The 17,955-nt window shown below is 40.7% G+C and overlaps 2 protein-coding genes across 2 annotated transcripts; both read left to right on the top strand.

The window, feature by feature from the left end:
* Nucleotides 1–3,828: 3,828 nt before the first annotated feature.
* Nucleotides 3,829–5,320, top strand: LOC143716188 (uncharacterized). Its single transcript, XM_077208450.1, has one exon. It carries the CDS (start codon nucleotides 3,946–3,948, stop codon nucleotides 5,236–5,238), a length of 1,293 nt encoding a protein of 430 aa, XP_077064565.1. The 5' UTR covers nucleotides 3,829–3,945; the 3' UTR covers nucleotides 5,239–5,320.
* A 714-nt stretch (nucleotides 5,321–6,034) lies between these two features.
* Nucleotides 6,035–11,685, top strand: LOC143716186 (uncharacterized). The gene is made up of 5 exons (XM_077208443.1): nucleotides 6,035–6,324; nucleotides 6,728–6,920; nucleotides 7,022–7,098; nucleotides 7,209–7,293; nucleotides 10,092–11,685. The coding sequence occupies exons 1-5, from the start codon at nucleotides 6,178–6,180 to the stop codon at nucleotides 11,534–11,536; spliced, it is 1,947 nt and encodes a 648-aa protein (XP_077064558.1). The 5' UTR covers nucleotides 6,035–6,177; the 3' UTR covers nucleotides 11,537–11,685.
* The last annotated feature ends 6,270 nt before the right edge of the window (nucleotides 11,686–17,955 follow it).

Here is a 17,955-nt window from a genome sequence, read left to right as displayed (position 1 = left end):
CCACGGCTTTCCGGTCTCAGGTTGTTAGCCTCTTTCCATCCTCCTCCTTTTGTCTCTGAGGAGGACAGAAAGATTAACTTGCTCTGCCCGGTCCGGGCATTGAAGTTATATGTGGATCGCTCTAGTGGTTGGAGAAAATCCAACCAGCTCTTGGTATGTTTTGGTGCTGGCCGCCGTGGGCTTGCCGCATCAAAGCAGAGAATTTCCCACGGGGTTACAGAAGCTATTTCACTGGCTTATGAGGTGCGCGGTCTACCTTCACCTCTTAGCATCAGAGCACATTCCACCAGGGGCGTGGCTTCCTCTCAAGCCCTTTTTAGAGGTGCCCTCCTGGAGGACATTTGTGTGGCGGCAGGATGGTCCTCTCCGCACACTTTTGTCAGATTCTACAGTTTGGATCTTGATACGACTCCAGGTTCCCAGGTTTTGTCTGCCTGAACCAGTCGTGTGAGTTATCTGGTCTTGTACTAGTTGCGGCAGCGCTTAGCTTGGCGAGTTTGGTATTTCGTTCCCACTGCGTCTAAGCTACGCAGCGTTGAGTGAACCTATGAAAGAGAACGTCTCTGGTTACTGATGTAACCTATGTTCTCTGAATAGGGAACGAGACGCTGCGTTCGCTGCCAAGCTCCTTGCGCTGCCGACAAGCTTCCTTTTTCGGCAGAGAAATCTGAGGAGCAGATGGCGCGCGCGCTAGTATAAAATGATGACGCAGGAGCGTCATGACAGCGCCCGCGCCATCAGCCAATGAATTGGCGTGATTCTATAAGGGCTTCAGACAATCGGCACACCCGGAGGGCGTTCCCACTGCGTCTAAGCTACGCAGCGTCTCGTTCCCTATTCAGAGAACATAGGTTACATCAGTAACCAGAGACGTTTTTTAGGTTACCGAAATGGACACAGCATCAGGGAAAGCAAGTCTCTGACCTGACGAGACGCTGGATTGCTTGGTTGGCTGATGCCTTTGATAAGATTGTCTGCTGTGCCTTAACGAACATGTGCAAAAGTGTTGTTTGAGTGCCTTGTTCATTACTTTTTTATTTCTTTGAAATAAATGCTTGAAACAACTTGATATGGCTTAACAATATTTATTGAGAACTGAATATATATTTTTTGGACAACATAAGTAATAATAATAATAGGCCTACTGTTATTAGTGCAAAAGAACAAATATCTTGATGCTACTTCTCCAAATACTGCTGTTTTGCGCTTGGTGTGAGCTTGTTCCTGTAAGGTCCCTTTTCTTTCGCCTTATCTTTTTGCATTGCTTTACTTTCTTCCTTTTTTCCCCTCATATTCGTAGATCCGTCTCTGTCCCGCCAAAATAATAAATGCGCGAAAATAATAAATGTGCAAAAATTAAAGAGCTCTGGAATGTTTAGTAGCGCCTCTGTGAAGTTATGAAGGCGTTGCCCCTGGCAACCGATAGCATCTCCTACCATCATGGCCAACAGGCTCAGACCCCGCCCAAATCGGCACGTGACTTTGAAAACCTGTTGTATATATTTTGATACGTGTATTCTGCCATCTTGTGGAATTTCACTGTACTGCAGGCAGTAGAGGGGTGATTTTTTAGCTTTTCAATATGGTGGCTGCGATTGGATCAAGCCAGAGGCTTTCGGCAGGAAAATAAAGGCTAATTTCAAGTTGTTAAGGTAAAAAATTACATTGGATTGCGCCTGATATAATTAATTTAACACTTTCTGAATTGAAATAATGCATAATTACTTAATAATTTAATCGTTAAATTACAAGTAAATCGTGTTGGAAATTGTGTATCAAATTTGATACTGCAGGTATTAATGGTGCTTTATGTCTAAACAGTAATGTCAAATTGTAGTAATGTTATCTACTTTATGACTACCACAAAGTAAAATAAAAGGACTGGAAAAAAGATCTATGTAAAAAAAAGAGAGAGAAAAAGCGCCTAAAATGTTCTATGTTTTCAAACTGTTAAAGGCATAATAGATTTTTTGTATCTAAAATCTACACTGTTGTAAGCAAAACGTTCCCAAAAAGACTGATGTATCAAATGTGATACAAAAAAATTATAAACAAAATGAGTTGGCAAAATTTTTTTTTTTGATTCAAGGCTTAATAAACATCTAATTTCCAAAAATATATAATTTTCTGCCATTTTTTTTATGTGTCAGGCTTTAAAGGGTTAAATAAGGAGACATACAAAATGTGCAGAGAAGTGGGTCCCGAGGACTGGAGTTGAGAACAAGACAATGTCTGGACGGAGGGCTGTGACCACCACCTCCGGGAATTGCAGCCTTTTCCCCACGTCCACCCTCATCTCCCAGGACCTAGCGTTTTGAAGGAGATTGGGCTTTGATGATTTAGTTGAAAACGGCCTTGCTCCCTCCTTAACGAAGGTGATCACCCTTTTCAAGCCCGTACAGGCAGGCCTCTTCCTGCATCTCTCCCGCTCCAATATATCAGCAAGGGACAGTAACACCTTGTCATGACGCCACCTATAACGACCTTGGGTGAGCGCTGTTTTACACCCTGACAGTATATGTGCCAGTGTTCCCTTTTGCCCACACAGCTTGCAGTTAGGATCTTCTCTCAGCCCCCATACATGTAAATGTGCTGGTGAAGGAAGGGTGTCATAGACAGATCGCAGGAGGAAGGAAATTCGGTAGGGCTCCAGCCGCCACAGCTCTTGCCAGGAGATCTTGCGCTTGGGAAGATCCCATTTTGTCCATGCACCCTGAGATCCTTGTTCCACTGCCCTTGCCATCCGCCTTTCCTCCTCGCGGGCCCGCACCTCAGCCTGAACCATCTCCTGCCTGGTCTTTACACCTGCGCTTCTCCACTGCTGGAAATTCAATTCAATTCAATTCAAATTTATTTGTATAGCGCTTTTCACAATACACATTGTCTCAAAGCAGCTTTACAGAAATTGCATTTCGGAAATGTACATAGAAAAATACAGTTAGTTAATCAAGTATTAATTTATGGCATAACATATCGCCGGCTTTGAGTCGTCTCTTCACAGGCGTCGAGTCGTCTCTTCACAGGCGTTGGGGCATCTGAAGTCTCCGTGAGAGGCTGGATACAAACTGGAGCTGACGAACGCTATTTACCTCGGGACTAGCGTCCCGAGATAACAGCAGAAAGGCAGATGGGAAATAATTAGCATAGCTGATGTTCATAATGTTAATGCATTCGAACCGATTCAGCAGTATCAAAGGTTAAGCATTAAGTGAATGCTTGGTTAAAGAGATGCGTCTTTAATCTAGTTTTAAACTGGGACAGCGAGTCTGAGTCTCGTACAATATCGTACAATATCAGAAATGTGCAGAGCCGAGTCCTCTCCGTCCGACGCATGGGCTTCCAAGGATGTCTCGCAGCCTCAGAGCACTTACAGCCTGCTCTACAGCTGTACTAGCAGCCCATTTGCCTCTAGATCTGGTTGTGACCCCTACCTGCCTCACCAAGTCGTCTTTGGAGTCTCTGAGACTAAGTAGGACTCTACACTTTGCCACCTTAAACTCCTCTACGATGGAGGACAGGGGAAGTTGCAGTTGCCCAGACCGAATGTAGAGGCCCACTGAGGAAAAACTTGGGGGAATCCCCAACCACCTTCGCAGATGCTTGTTTGTCTTCCTCTCAATGCCCTCCACAGCCGTCATGGGGAACTCATAAATTGTGAAGAGCCAAAGGAGCCTGGGCAGGAGACCATTTTTGATGAACATGTTATCAAAAGAAAGAAAATGCTTGTCAAGGCATTTCATGGGGTCTTTAAAGCACTTCTGTCATAATGAAATAAAATATGTTCAACACTAATTTTTTATTATTGTGTTATTTTTTTCATCAGCCGATGACGTGGACTGGTCTGAAGATCAGGAAGGCGTGTTGCAGACATCAATCGAGCAACCCCAAAAGCCACAGGACAAACATTCTTTTGCATGTGAGCAGTGCGGAAAGGCCTTTCCAAAGATGTTCTCTCTTCTGCGACACAAACGTGTGCATTCAGTCAAAAAGCAGCACTGTTGTGAAAAATACGGGAAGAAGTTCTCACAATTAAGAGCGCTAAAAACTCATCTCCGCAAACATACACAGAAGTTTGAGAAGAAGAAATATCCCTGCGCTACGTGTGGAAAGAGCTTCAGGGATCTCGCAGCGCACAAACGGGTTCATGCGGAAGTCAAACCATATACCTGTGAAATATGCGGACAGGGATTTACAGTCAAAGGAAGTTTATACATGCACCAGAGGGTGCACACGGGTGAAAAACCATACACGTGTGACACCTGTGGTAAAAGTTTCTCTCTGATAGGCACCCTAAACTGCCACAAGAAGTTTCATTCAGATGACAGGCCAATAAAATGTAGTCACTGCAACAAGAGCTTCAAGTGCAAGAGTCATTTGAGACGCCACCTTCCTGTGCACACCGGTGAGAGGCGATATACATGTAAAATCTGTGGTAAATCATTTGCCCATCATGAAGCTATGACACGCCACGTCTTAATTCACACTGGGGAAAAGCCATACATCTGTGAGGTGTGTGGTAAAAGATTTCACCAGAGAAGCAATTTGAAAGTCCATATGCGGGTGCATGAAGAGATGCAATTTAAGTGTAAAGTGTGTAGGAAAACATTCCAGCATGAGTTTTTGCTACAGAACCATATGTTAACTCACAATCAGACTGAAAATTCAGGAGATAAGAGCGATGTCCAGTTACCGAGCTTCAACTCTGCATTTAAAATGCAGCCCCATTCAGACAACAGCAAACCGTTTACATGCAAATTGTGTGAGAAACGCTACAGCAACGTTTATAATCTTCGCATACATGAGAAACTTCACTCGGGGGAGACCCCGTTCATTTGTGATATCTGTGGTAAGGCCTACGGACTCAGGAAATCCTTTAAAACGCATGTGTTGTGCCATTCAGGAGAAAGACCTTACAAATGCATAGTGTGCAGGAAAGCGTTCAAGTGGTCTGGCTCTTTGAAAATACATATGAAGACTCATACAGATGAAAAAACTCACAAATGTGTGACTTGTGGAAAGACCTTTCGTTTGTATGGAAATTTAAAGCGCCACAAGAGCGTCCATACTGCGGAGAAGACGTTCAGTTGTAAGGTCTGTGGGGACTGGTTTCGAGAACCCGACAATGTAAAAGCACATGTGCAAATTCATACTGGAGTGAACCCCTACACATGCCAGAAATGTGGGAAGAATTATGTGTATCTTAGACATTTCAATTATCACAAATGCAAACCTGTGTGAAAAATATGTGGTGGAAATATTGTAATATTTCCTAGGCAAATGTTTCCATTGTGAAAACTTTAAATTAAAACATGCTGAACAATCTTTTGTAAATTTTTATGTTACATTTTCAATTATATGGACCTATATCAAGTGATTTGATGCATAATATCAGGGTACCTTCACAGAGTAATAATAATTATGTAAATGTTGGCATGGTTATGAAAAACCTGTAAGTTTTAAATTGAGGAAATTGTGTGTTCCAAGTCTGTGAAAGTCGCTGAAAATAATAAAATCTTAAACGCTTTTAACATTTTTAAATTAATCTAAATGTTTCAAGTAAGCTATGATATTATCACTGGTCTTGTGAAGATGCTTGCGAATAATGATATACGTAGATGTATGCTTTTCAATGAATATTCAAAAAATTTGAATGATTCCTCAACTAATTTATCTGATGAAAGTATTTTTAAAAATCATTATCCAGTCATCACAAGCTACAGAAAAGTTAATGGTAAAAAGTGTTAATTGCTCTTTGTTATTAAAAATATCTGAGGGAACACTTATCAAACCAACACAATTTTTTTTAAAATTTATTATTATTATTATTTTTATTAGCTAAGTTGGAGCATGTATGGAGACTTTTATTTTGAAAAGTTTCTTACCTCTTTCTGAACTATATTTGTTCTGAGATGTATTTTGTATTGACTGAGGTCAATAATGGATCTTAATTTTAGGATCAAGTTTATAAACCTTTTGTTTTGTTTGTTAATCATAACCAAATTTTATGGCGAATGCCAAGCATTCGGGTACTTTTATTTTAAAACAAAGAGGAAGTACTGACTGCCCAGTGCAACTTTTCTAGGCAGTTCAAGATTTTATGAATTATCCTCTGATTCTGGCTAGCTGTCAAACACAAACTGAGTTGGATTTACTGCACGTCTCTTAACTGTGGTCACTATGTCCCGGTATGAGCTTTTTCAGAGTCAAACCACTCTGGTTATGTCATTACTGACGGACACTGCTAAGCTGGAGATACGAAAGACTTTTACTTGCAGCTGCGATGAACCTCATCTCACCATCAAATCAAACGATACTCAGAAGATGGTATGAAAGTCTGTTATTAGAACTTCAACGTGTATGGTTGTAATTGATTATTTATTAAAATAGTGAAATAATCCTCCTTTTTTACAGCCTGGGTAATTAATGTTTACATGATTTTCTATTGTGTTTTAAATTATAATTGTCCATACTAAGGTTTACGAATGACTCTTTAATCTTTGCATGTCTCCTCTAAAGCTCACAAACCTATATTTAGTTTTATATTAGACATTTGCTGTTTCTATTATATTACATTTTTAATTGTTGTAATTATCATAATGCTTTTGTTGTTGTTGTTGTTGTTGACTATGAAAACTGTGTCTTTTTCTTTGTTGTATGTACAATTTTTAAACGTATAATTTCAAGGTTTTATATTTATAATTATTGCATTTTTCTCATTTCAATGCAGCTTAATTCCATAATGGAGAAGTTTGCCAAAGAAGCAGTGCAGAAGATTTGCAGTCTCTTCAGATACTGTTCATCTGTTGCACCAGTTCCAGCACAAATGTGTTTGAATGGCCGAGATGACATAAGGAAGACTTCATCTCAGATGGGACGTGACCTCAGTGGAACAACATGTATCCTAAACCAGGAGTTTCAGGGTACTTGATTTCAACATCGGGCCACTCTAGAGACTTGCAGATGTAGCACTCTCTATCTTTAGTATTTGTGGTCATTTTTGTTTTATGTTCCTCTCTTACAGGAGATGCTATATCTTTCTCTATGAGTCCTCTGAATGAGTTGGCAGCAACGTCTCACCAGAAACCTTTAAGCATTGAGGTGAATAATAATACTGTGCAGGTTTAAAGAGATATTTCTTTTAAGGAAATAACTTACATGGTGTTAAATGTTGATTGAAACATTTACATGTAATGTAATGTAAATTATAGCATGCACAGGACGGTGATGCAAGCCAGTGTCTTATGGTGGCGGAAAGAGCGGAAGAAGCCATTCAGACAATATTCACCAGTGACGGTAAGAGTCCCAACTTTCAGTTTGAAATTACTCTAAATCATCTAAATCAATACTGCTGCTGTTTTACATTACCAACACTTACATTCATTATTAGTGTATAAATGTCAGTGTTGTTACTGTTAAAGGTAGGGTAGGCAATTTTTTAAATAAGTTTTTAATGAGTTTGATACTTTCTTCACATCCTGATAGCAATCAATAATAGAAGTGTTCTAAATATTAAAACATGCACATATATCTTATGTGGAAGTCTCAGGACCAAATTGTTTTTGTCCAATCATTGCATTCAGTCCGACTGCTATGATAGTATGTCCCACCTGCCTGTAAGCATATGTATTTCCATACCTTCACACACTCGTCACATGCCGTCAACACGTTTTGTAAGGCTATGCAGAGTTGTAGACAGACGGTCACAGAGCTGCGCAAGAAAAACAGCAGCCACCTTTTACAGTTCCTCCTGAACCTAAACAACAAGCTTATGCTGCGTTGATGCCATGTCATAACTGTAATTACAAGATGGCAATTCGTGACGTTCTGCCTGGAGCTGTTCACGTCCTTAGACTCGGATTTATGCGTTTCTATGCCAACGCTAACAATGCTGAAATGAATCGGCAGCAGTCAGGGGATTCAAGTCAGAGCTCTAAGTTTTTTACTAGGGTTGGGCGGTATTTCGGTAATATCGTATACCGCGGGGTCTTAAAATAGCAACGGTATCAGTTTCAATACCGTCATTACCGGCACTTATATATAATAAATAAATATAATTCATTCAATGCCTAAAAATGCTTATGTAGTTGTCATCAAGTGACAGTGTGGAGGAGAGAGAGAGGGAGAAGGGAGAGGCGGTAAATACTGACTAGGCAATTTGTAAATGTTGCAATAAAAAAGGTGACCGCGAGAGATGGAAACACCTCTAACCTAATGTCGCATCTCCGAAAAAACCACCCACTCAGTGCTGCGAGGATGCATTTTGCCCCGAGTTCATTAAATAAGCACATTCGTTTATATTTGTTAAAATATTATAATGTTATTTTTTTTACGTTGATAATGAAAACTGAACAGCACGAGTAAGATGGGATGCATCGGGAGTCAGACATTGACCACTTAATTAAGTTTCATTTTGTAAAAGGCCTTTCTTTAAAGTGAATTTCGTTTTGTATAAATTGTATCCTAATTTTAATTTTTTTTTTTTATCAACCAATAATAAATAAGAATCAAATATAGCAGACAACATAATCATGACATGATCGTGCGCTGGCGCGCCGCGGTCACTTGCATTGAAATCTCATCATAAATTAACCGAAACTCAGTGTATGTCTCACAGACATGACAGATATCTAAATAAAGCTTGAAATTTCATTGAACGAAACAATTCAAAACGAAAAGAAATAGGCCACTCGCTGATTATTTAATCCAAGATGTGCATTTCTCTCTATGCGCGTTCTATACGGAAATGGCGATCATCAAATTAAACGAAACTATTCAAAACGAAAAGAAATAGGCTAGCCTACTCTCTGATTATTTAATCCATGATGTGCATTTCTCTCTATCGTTCACTATGGACATGGCTATTCGTCAATTTCTTTAAACGAAACAATTCAAAAGGAAAAGAAATATAGACAGCATACTCTCTGATTAATCCAGGATGTGCATTTCTCTCTATACGCGCGTTAACCACGGAGATATCAATCGTCAATTTCTTTAAACGAAACGATTCAAAACGAAAAGAAAAAGGCTAGCCTATACCTTCTGATTATGTAATCCATGATTTGCATTTCTCTCTATATATGCGCGTCCACTAGGAGATGGCGATCGTCAACTTAATCTTTGCAGCACTGACAGAAAAGTTGTATTAATAAAAATCAATGGACGCGTCACCGGATTTACAAATGCACTTCTTGCTTGTTGCTTGTTAATTTAATTTAAATGAATTAATAAAATGAATACAATTGTCATAATTAAAATAAATAAATATTATTAATTGCCCATGTTTGCTCATTTATAAATGGTATTTATATCTACCACCCCCTCAGCACCTGGGTTAAACAATTATTTGGCGGCAACATATTATAACGGCCCACGTATTAAAAATAGTCGAGTCTAAATAGGGCTACGGCTCATATTACATTTAATGCCGTCAACAGGGATCAGACACAACGTGCACGGGTTGGCCTTGATTTTTTTTGTGTGTTTTTTATGCCCGATCTGGTATTCAGTTTCTGAACGGTGTAGACACAAGCCAACAGTTTGGTGACGCTGTCTGAGCCTTATGTCATAATTTTTAATTAGTCACGGTAATACCGGTAAAATAGGGAGGAGGTTTGACGGTATAAAAATTTGGATACCGCCCAAGCCTATTTTTTACATCAATTATTATTGTAATGTTATGTGCTTTGAGACATGAGGTAATTTAACGTCGTCTCTCGTAACGCTCTGCAGGCTCTGGCTGTGCATGTTCATGTCTTTTGGGTGAGGCGTGGATTTCGAGACGCTCTGAAGGGAGGGTGGGATCTTATGGGATCTCAACGCTAGCTTGCTATTGCTAGCCTCTCTGAAATTGCCTACTCTACCTTTAACTAAAAATTGTAAGAATGTATTTTGTTAATTAAAATAAAGCTGAAAAATACAAGCTGAAATCTAGATTGAAATATTAGATGAAAAACTTTAACAAAATGTAATGGCAAGTAACTAAAATAAGTTGAAGAAGTTTTGCTTCACTGTGATTTTATTTTTTGCTAAACTGTGAATATATGAATAGACTATGATTGATGAGGATGTAATGTTGTTTTTCGTTTTGCCAGCTGCTGATGACGTGGGCTGGTCTGAAGATCAGGAAGGAGTGTTGCAGACATCAATCGAGCAACCTGAAAAGCCACGGGACAAAGAGTCTTTTGCATGTGAGCAGTGCGGAAAGGCCTTTCCAAAGATGTTTTCTCTTGTGCAGCACAAACGTGTGCATTCAATCGTGAGGCCGCACAATTGTGAAAAGTGCGGGAAGAAATTCACATTGCTGAGAGCGCTAGAGACTCACCTTCGCAAACACTCGCAGAAGTTCGAGAAGAAGAAATTTCCCTGCGCTACGTGTGGAAAGAGCTTCAGGGATCTCGCAGCGCACGAACTGGTCCATGCGGAAGTCAAACCATTTACCTGTGAAATATGCGGACAGGGATTCACAATCAAAAGAAGTTTATACATGCACCAAAGGGTGCACACTGGCGAAAAACCATACAGATGCGACACCTGTGGGAAGTGTTTCTCCCTGATAGGAACGTTAAACTACCACAAAAGAATTCATTCCAGTGACAGGCCGATAAAGTGCAGCCATTGCAATAAGACCTTCAAGTACCATAAACTTTTGAAACACCATCTACGTGTGCACACGGGCGAGAGGCCGCACACGTGCGACATCTGCGGGAAAAGTTTTGCGCTTTCCGGGACTCTGAAACGCCACATTCTTATTCACACCGGCGACAAGCCGTACGTCTGTGAGGTGTGCGGCAGAAGATTCAATCAGAGAAGCACTCTCAAAGGCCACATGCGAGTGCATGGAGAGAAGCGATTTATCTGTGAAATGTGCGGGAAAACATTCCAGTATAATTATGTCCTAAGGAACCATATTCTAACACACAATCAAATTGGAAATCCGGGAGATAGGAGCAACGCTCATCGCTGCGACGTGTGCGGGAAGTTCCTGAGCTCCGCCTACGCATTGAAAACTCACCTGCAGCTGCATTCGGACAACAGCAAACCGTTTACGTGCACGTTATGTGACAGGAAGTACAGCAGCGTACATTCCCTCCGAATGCACCAGCAGCTTCACACGGGGGAGAAACCTTTCAAGTGCGAGATCTGCGGTAAGGATTTTTCTCTGAGGGCCTCGTATAAAACCCATATGTTTCTGCATTCAGGAGAAAGACCTCACAAATGCGGATTATGTGGGAAAAGATTCAAGCTGTTAAGCTCTCTGAAGATGCATATACGCACTCATACCGGTGAAAAACCTCACAAGTGTGAAACGTGTGGGAAGGCGTTTCATTTATCGGCCAATTTGAAAAGACACAGGCTTGTGCACACCGGGGAAAAGCCGTTTACCTGTGAAATTTGTTTGAAGAGTTTCACACAGCCCAACAATTTAAAGGCACACATGCACATTCACACTGGCAACAAGCCATACACATGCACTAAGTGTTGGAAAAGTTTCGCCTATCAGAGAAATTTCAAAGATCACAAATGCGCTCCACTTTAAATGATTTCAGCTTTCTGAACTGAAATGATTAAATTGAGTAATGTCTACCTACCTGGATTTTATGTAGGATTATAAATAATTTTGTGGAAATTACAAGAGATGTTTGACTGTATTTATTTATCAAAAAATAAAAAGTTTTTTCCTTGTAATTTTAGGTCTGTTTTATCATCTATAAATTCTGACATAGTGGTAGGGGTGGACGATTAAAATGTCTCCACGATCTGCTTTTGAAGAAATATCGTAGTATTGCGCTACAGGGCATTCTATCAGTTGTAGTTCTGGCGCCTCCGTCCTAGCCTGGCTCCGCCCTCCTACGCACTTCCGCTCAATTTTCATTTTCCTTCAGTACCACGTCTGGGATTGTGCTGTAGCTTTGGTTTTCTTCGGTCAATTTTTTACCGGGCCAATCAGCGAACAGAGGGAGTGGCTGAGAACGTTGACGTTGATGTTGTGCGTTATTTTGAGTTGTAGTTCAGTAATGGCAGCGGAGAAAGATGCGAGCGTAGCCATTCGGTCCGTTGTGGCAACGCTGCTGAATATCAAGAAGTTAAAGCCGGAGCAAGAACAATCTTTGCTTAGTTTTGTTGGTGGCCATGATGTTGTGGCCCTCCTCCCCACGGGGATCGACATGACATACGTCACGACCAAACGTTAGCGATTGGTTATAGCAGATCCAGAGTGACTCTGGGCAAATCCAATAGTTTTAGACTTGTACCCGCCTACAAGGAAGTTAATGCTTGTCAATAGAGTGCCGAAGTTATGACGTCACTTTGTAGGACAACTCGGATGTTAGCGGCGCATGGGTTCCCTCGATCAAAAAGCTATGCATTTTCCCCATAGACTTTTGGAAAATTGCAAAAAATAAGATCTGTGTTCAACAAAGAGTTGTGACCCTTATACGTTTTGTCAATCAAGATAATCTTTACAAGTTAATCCAAAATGTATACATTTTGAACCCTATATAAAGTTTAAAAAACCACAAGCAGACGGTTATAACTGGTGTGTTTTATGTCATAGATCAAAACGTGAAAATATTTAGAGGATTTGTTAACCACAGACCTTATTTCAGGCGATTTAGCAAAAACCCATTCAAAAAACCCATATACTTTAGGGTGCGGGAACCGGAGTGAACTCAATTCCGCGTTTTGGCCTACAAAGTGACGTCATAACTTCGGCACTCTATGGAGCGGTGCCAGACTCTATATACAAATTAAGGCAAGGCAAGGCAAGGCAAGGCAAGTTTATTTATATAGCACATTTCATACACAATGGTAATTCAAAGTGCTTTACATAGAAGAAATTAAAATAATCAAAAGAAATCAGAATAATTAAAACAGTTTAGAATAAAAGATAAAATACAGAAATCAGAATAATTAAAACATAAAATAAAATACAGTGCAAACAGTCGGACGAACAGTGGCACAGTGCTCATTCAGTAAATGCACAGCTAAACAGATGTGTTTTGAGTCTGGATTTGAATGTGACTACTGTAGGAGCACATCTGATCTCTTCTGGAAGCTGGTTCCAGCTGCGGCTGGCATAGTAGCTAAAAGCAGACTCGCCATGCTTAGAGTGAACCCTTGGTATTTCTAGCCGATGTGATCCTAATGATCTGAGTGATCTGTTGGGTTTATATTCAGTGAGCATATCTGCAATGTATTGAGGTCCTAGGCCATTGAATGATTTATATACCAGTAATAATACTTTAAAATCAATCCTAAATGTAACTGGCAGCCAGTGTAAAGACCTGAGGACTGGTGTGATGTGTTCATATTTTCTGGTTCTGCTCAGAATCCTGGCGGCAGCGTTCTGTATGAGCTGCAACTGTCTTATGGTCTTTTTGGGAAGGCCAGTGAGAAGTCCATTACAATAATCCACCCTACTGGTGATGAAAGCATGCACAAGTTTTTCTAAGTCTTGACTGGAAACAAAGCATCTAATTCTTGCAATATTTTTCAGGTGATAATATGCTGATTTAGTTATTGCTTTGACATGACTACTGAAACTAAGGTCTGACTCCAGAGACACACCCAGATTCCTGACTTGATTTTTAGTTGTTTGACCCCTAGACTGAAGGTATGCGTTCACCTTGAGAACTTCATCTTTGTTTCCAAACGCAATGACTTCAGTTTTGTCTTTGTTTAACTGAAGAAAGTTTTGGCACATCCAATTGTTTACTTCATCAATGCATTGGCAAAGGGAGTCAATGGGGCTGTAATCGTTAGGCGATAGGGCTAAGTAGAGCTGTGTGTCGTCTGCATAGCTATGGTAAGCGATTTGGTTCTTTCTCATTATTTGGCTCATTGGGAGCATGTACAGGTTGAATAGGAGTGGCGCAAGAATTGAGCCTTGAGGGACTCCGCATGTCATGGATGTCCACTCAGACTTATGGTCTCCTATACTCACATAATAACCTCTGCCTCCTAAGTATGACCTGAACCATTTTAGGACTATCCCAGAAAGCCCGACCCAGTTTTCCAGCCTGTCAAGAAGTATTTTGTGATCGACAGTGTCAAATGCAGCACTGAGGTCGAGTAGTACCAGCACTGATAATTTGCCTGTATCAGTATTTAAGCGAATATCATTTATTATCTTTATGAGCGCGGTCTCTGTACTGTGGTGCGGTCGGAAACCAGATTGAAAATGGTCAAAGTATCCATTCGAGCTTAAGAATTTGTTCAGCTGATTGAAGACAACTTTTTCAATGATCTTGCCTATGAAAGGAAGATTTGAGATCGGTCTATAGTTGTTTAATATGGTCTTATCCAGATTGCTCTTTTTCAGGAGGGGCTTGACAACAGCAGTTTTCAGGGAGGTCGGAAAACTCCCAGAGAGAAGTGAGGCATTTACCACTTCTAGGAGATCTGCTTCTAAGCTGTGTAACACATTTTTGAAAAAAGATGTGGGAAGTGCATCAAGGGCGCAGGTTGATGTTTTTAGTTGCTGTACGGTTTCTTCCAAAATTTTGCCATCAATTTCTTCGAAATCAGACATAGTGGCTACTTTCTCGTGCTGTTGTTTGATCTGCCTGACCCCAGCGCAACTCAAGGATGAGCTGATCACCTTTCTGATATTATTGATTTTCTCAGAGAAGAAAGAAGCAAACTCACTGCACTTTCTCACTGAGAGCATTTCACTGGGAATCTGGCTTGGGGGGTTTGTCAGTCTCTCTACAGTAGCAAAAAGAGTGCGCGTGTTGTTTATATTGCTGTTTATAATATTCGAGAAAAAAGTCTGTCTAGCTTTGCTTAGTTCCTTATTGAAAGCATGGATGCTGTCTTTGTAGATGTTATAATGGACTACAAGTTTTGTCTTCCGCCACATGCGCTCTGCTTTTCTGCATTGTCTTTTCATATTTTGCACTGCTGTTGAGTTTCTCCAAGGTGCTTTTTGTCTGCCACTCTTCTTCCTGACTTTCACAGGAGCAATATCATCAATTACACTCTTAACTTTTGAGTTAAAAGAATCAAGGAGAAAATCTACAGAGTCAGCAGATATGCTTGGTGTTAAAGATATAGCCTTTATAAATAGTACACTAGTATTCTCATTTAAGCATCTCTTCTTGACAGACACAGATCTAGCTTCAATGGCAGGAGAGATCAATATATCAAAGAAAATACAAAAATGATCAGACAGTGCTACATCCTTAATAACAATTGATGAAATGTTTAGACCCTTACTGATAAGTAAATCTAGAGTGTGTCCACGATTATGTGTGGCTCCATGTACATGCTGAGTCAGATCAAAAGTTTTTAAAACAGTTTTGATTTCTTTTGCCATATTGTTTTCTGCATTATCTATGTGAATGTTAAAATCTCCAGCAATGGCAAAGCAGTCAAACTCTGAGGAAATAGAACTTAACAGTTCTGTTAAGTTCTCAGCAAAAGCTGGAGAGTATTTTGGAGGCCTGTAAACAATGATAAGTAAAATGCGTGGAGCACCTTTTAACACAATACCCAGATATTCGAAAGACGGGTAATTCCCAAATGATATTTGCGTACATTGATAGACATCTTTATAAAGAGCAGCTAAACCTCCGCCTCTTCTGACAGCTCTGCAGACACTCATAAAAGTAAAGTTTGGAGGGGCTGTTTCATTGAGGACCGTTGCACTGCAACTTTCTTCTAGCCAAGTTTCATTTAGCAACATAAAATCCAGGTTGTATGTGGTTAAGTCATTGACTAAAAGTGATTTATTTTTAAGTGAGCGGATGTTTAAAAGTGCTAACTTAACAGTCTTACTTTTTGTCCCCGCAGCAATCTTGGTATGTCGTGTAATAGGCACCAGATTTGATGGGTTTGCTGTACGGCTTTTGAAGGCCTTATACTTTCTATCATGTAATTGAACAGCAATAGAAAAAGATACAGGCACACTGGGTTCCCGCTTGTTCTGTAAACATTTGAGAAAGTTATTGTTATCATAGCGGGGACCCGACACATATCACTGAGAGCTGGTATCAGTTGTTTTTGGTTCACCTCGAGCCGCTGGAGGAGGGTGTGGGCCCTGGCGCTGTGGCAGAGGCCGAAGAGCTCTCACAGGGGGAGGGGGAGGGCGAGCTGGGCCCGTAGGCTTTGGTGGTTGTGGGGCCTGGCGTTTTTTGGTTGGTATCTGGGGGCTCGCAGCAAAAGAGTGGGATAGTCTAGTTCCAGCGTGCACCAGTTGTTCCATTTTCTCTGAGAAGCACAGAAGTGGAGATGCTGGAGAGAGTGATAATGTTTCCAGTGAGAGTGATTTTTGCTCTGGTGTTATTGGAGGCTGTAATATGCTGTCCTGGTTTCCCTGGCTGTTTTCCAGAAAGTCGTCCTTGGGTGCTGTATATTGGAGCAGTGCTGGTATGTCACAGTCTGTCTGTGGTGAGCTCTGTGGGCATGGCTCAGCTGAGAGTTGTGGCTGAGTGGTGTTATCACTGTCCTTGTGTGATGTGTCAACCGCATGTCCATTCAGGGGCTGAAGTGAAATCCTGTGGTCATTCATACTGTATCCAGGTGTGTGTGTGCCATTCAGGTTGAGTGGATTGGCACACATTGCAGAAGGATGACGGAGGGAGAAGTAGATATTGTCCTTTAGCACTCTTGAACCAAGTTTGTTTGGGTGGTGGCCATCCTGTTGAAACAGTTGCCTCTGACTCCAGAAAAGATTGAAGTTGTCAATAAAGTTCACTCCTTTTATATTGCAGGTTTTTTGCAGCCATGTATTAAGCCCAAGCAACCGTGAAAACCTGTTTGTTCCTCTTGCTGGGAGTGGTCCACTGATGAATGTTTGAACTTTCAGTCTTTTAAGTGTTTCAAAAAGTTCATTGAAATCCTTTTTAAGAAGTTCCGACTGCTCTTTATGAATATCATTCTTCCCCACATGAATGATTAGTCGATTTGCAGTCTTATGTTTCATCAGAATGTTCTGAAGTTCCCTGTTTACATCAGATGTTGTTGCTTGTGGAAGGCAGCACGTTGTTGTATCCCTGCTATTAATGTTTCTGATTACGGAGTCGCCCACTATCAGAGTCCTGGGCTCGGCTGCACTGTGAGCTGAGTGCCGCTGTCTGCTCGACCTTGAGCCCCAGTTAGCATCAGTGTTAGCTACTGGCTGATTCTGTCTGTGTGTGATCACATTCATCAAATTTGGGGATTCCTCATTCATTAATACTTCAAATCTGTTCTCAAGATGTATAGGCGGTGGTAGGAGACCAATGTTTGCAGTCAAATTACAAATTAAATGTACGAGAGTCTGGTGGGACCAGGCTACCTCCGTCCCAACATACAGTACAAAGTGATGTGCATTCACATCACATGTTAACGCAGAGGTCGAGTTACACTCATGGGATACTGCAATTCACAAAAGTGCATTATTTGCATTTGCTTTAAAGGCTTTCAGGTTAAACTTTTCATTCACGTGCTAACATGGACTTTTCTGAGCGCATACACTCGAAGTGCACATGCACGTAAAAGCCTGTTAAACAGCGCCTGCCCTTGTTACTAGACTAAGTTATCTTTCGAGTCTAATTGGGTTACTATTGTCGAAAACACACAAGGTTTACATAAACACAGTTGGTTATGTAAAGTGAAAGCAAAGATTTAAGAGAAAATCGGGTGCGTGTCATATGCGTGTATATTTAAATGCTTCCGGGCTTAAAGCAACAGTAGCCAAATAGTAAACATGCTGCCGCTTGTTCTTAAAGTGATAGTTTCCCCAAAACTTTTAATTCTGTCCTTATTTACTCTAATATTGTTCCGAACCTCTAACTTCTTTCTTGAGCTGAACACAAAAGAAGATATTTTGAAGAATGTGGCTAACTAAACAGTTGCTGGTCCCCATTGACTTCCATAGAAAAATATATACTATGGAAGTCACTGAAACGGAAACTTAAGTGGGTTTAAAACAACTTGAGAGAGCAAATGATGGCAATTTTAATTTTGGGGAGA

The sequence above is a fragment of the Siphateles boraxobius genome, unplaced genomic scaffold (assembly GCF_051911475.1).
Source record: "Siphateles boraxobius isolate OS27281-9 unplaced genomic scaffold, OSU_SipBor_1 6, whole genome shotgun sequence".
In the NCBI taxonomy this organism is placed as follows: domain Eukaryota; kingdom Metazoa; phylum Chordata; class Actinopteri; order Cypriniformes; family Leuciscidae; genus Siphateles; species Siphateles boraxobius.
This window is presented reverse-complemented; position numbering and strand designations above follow the sequence as displayed.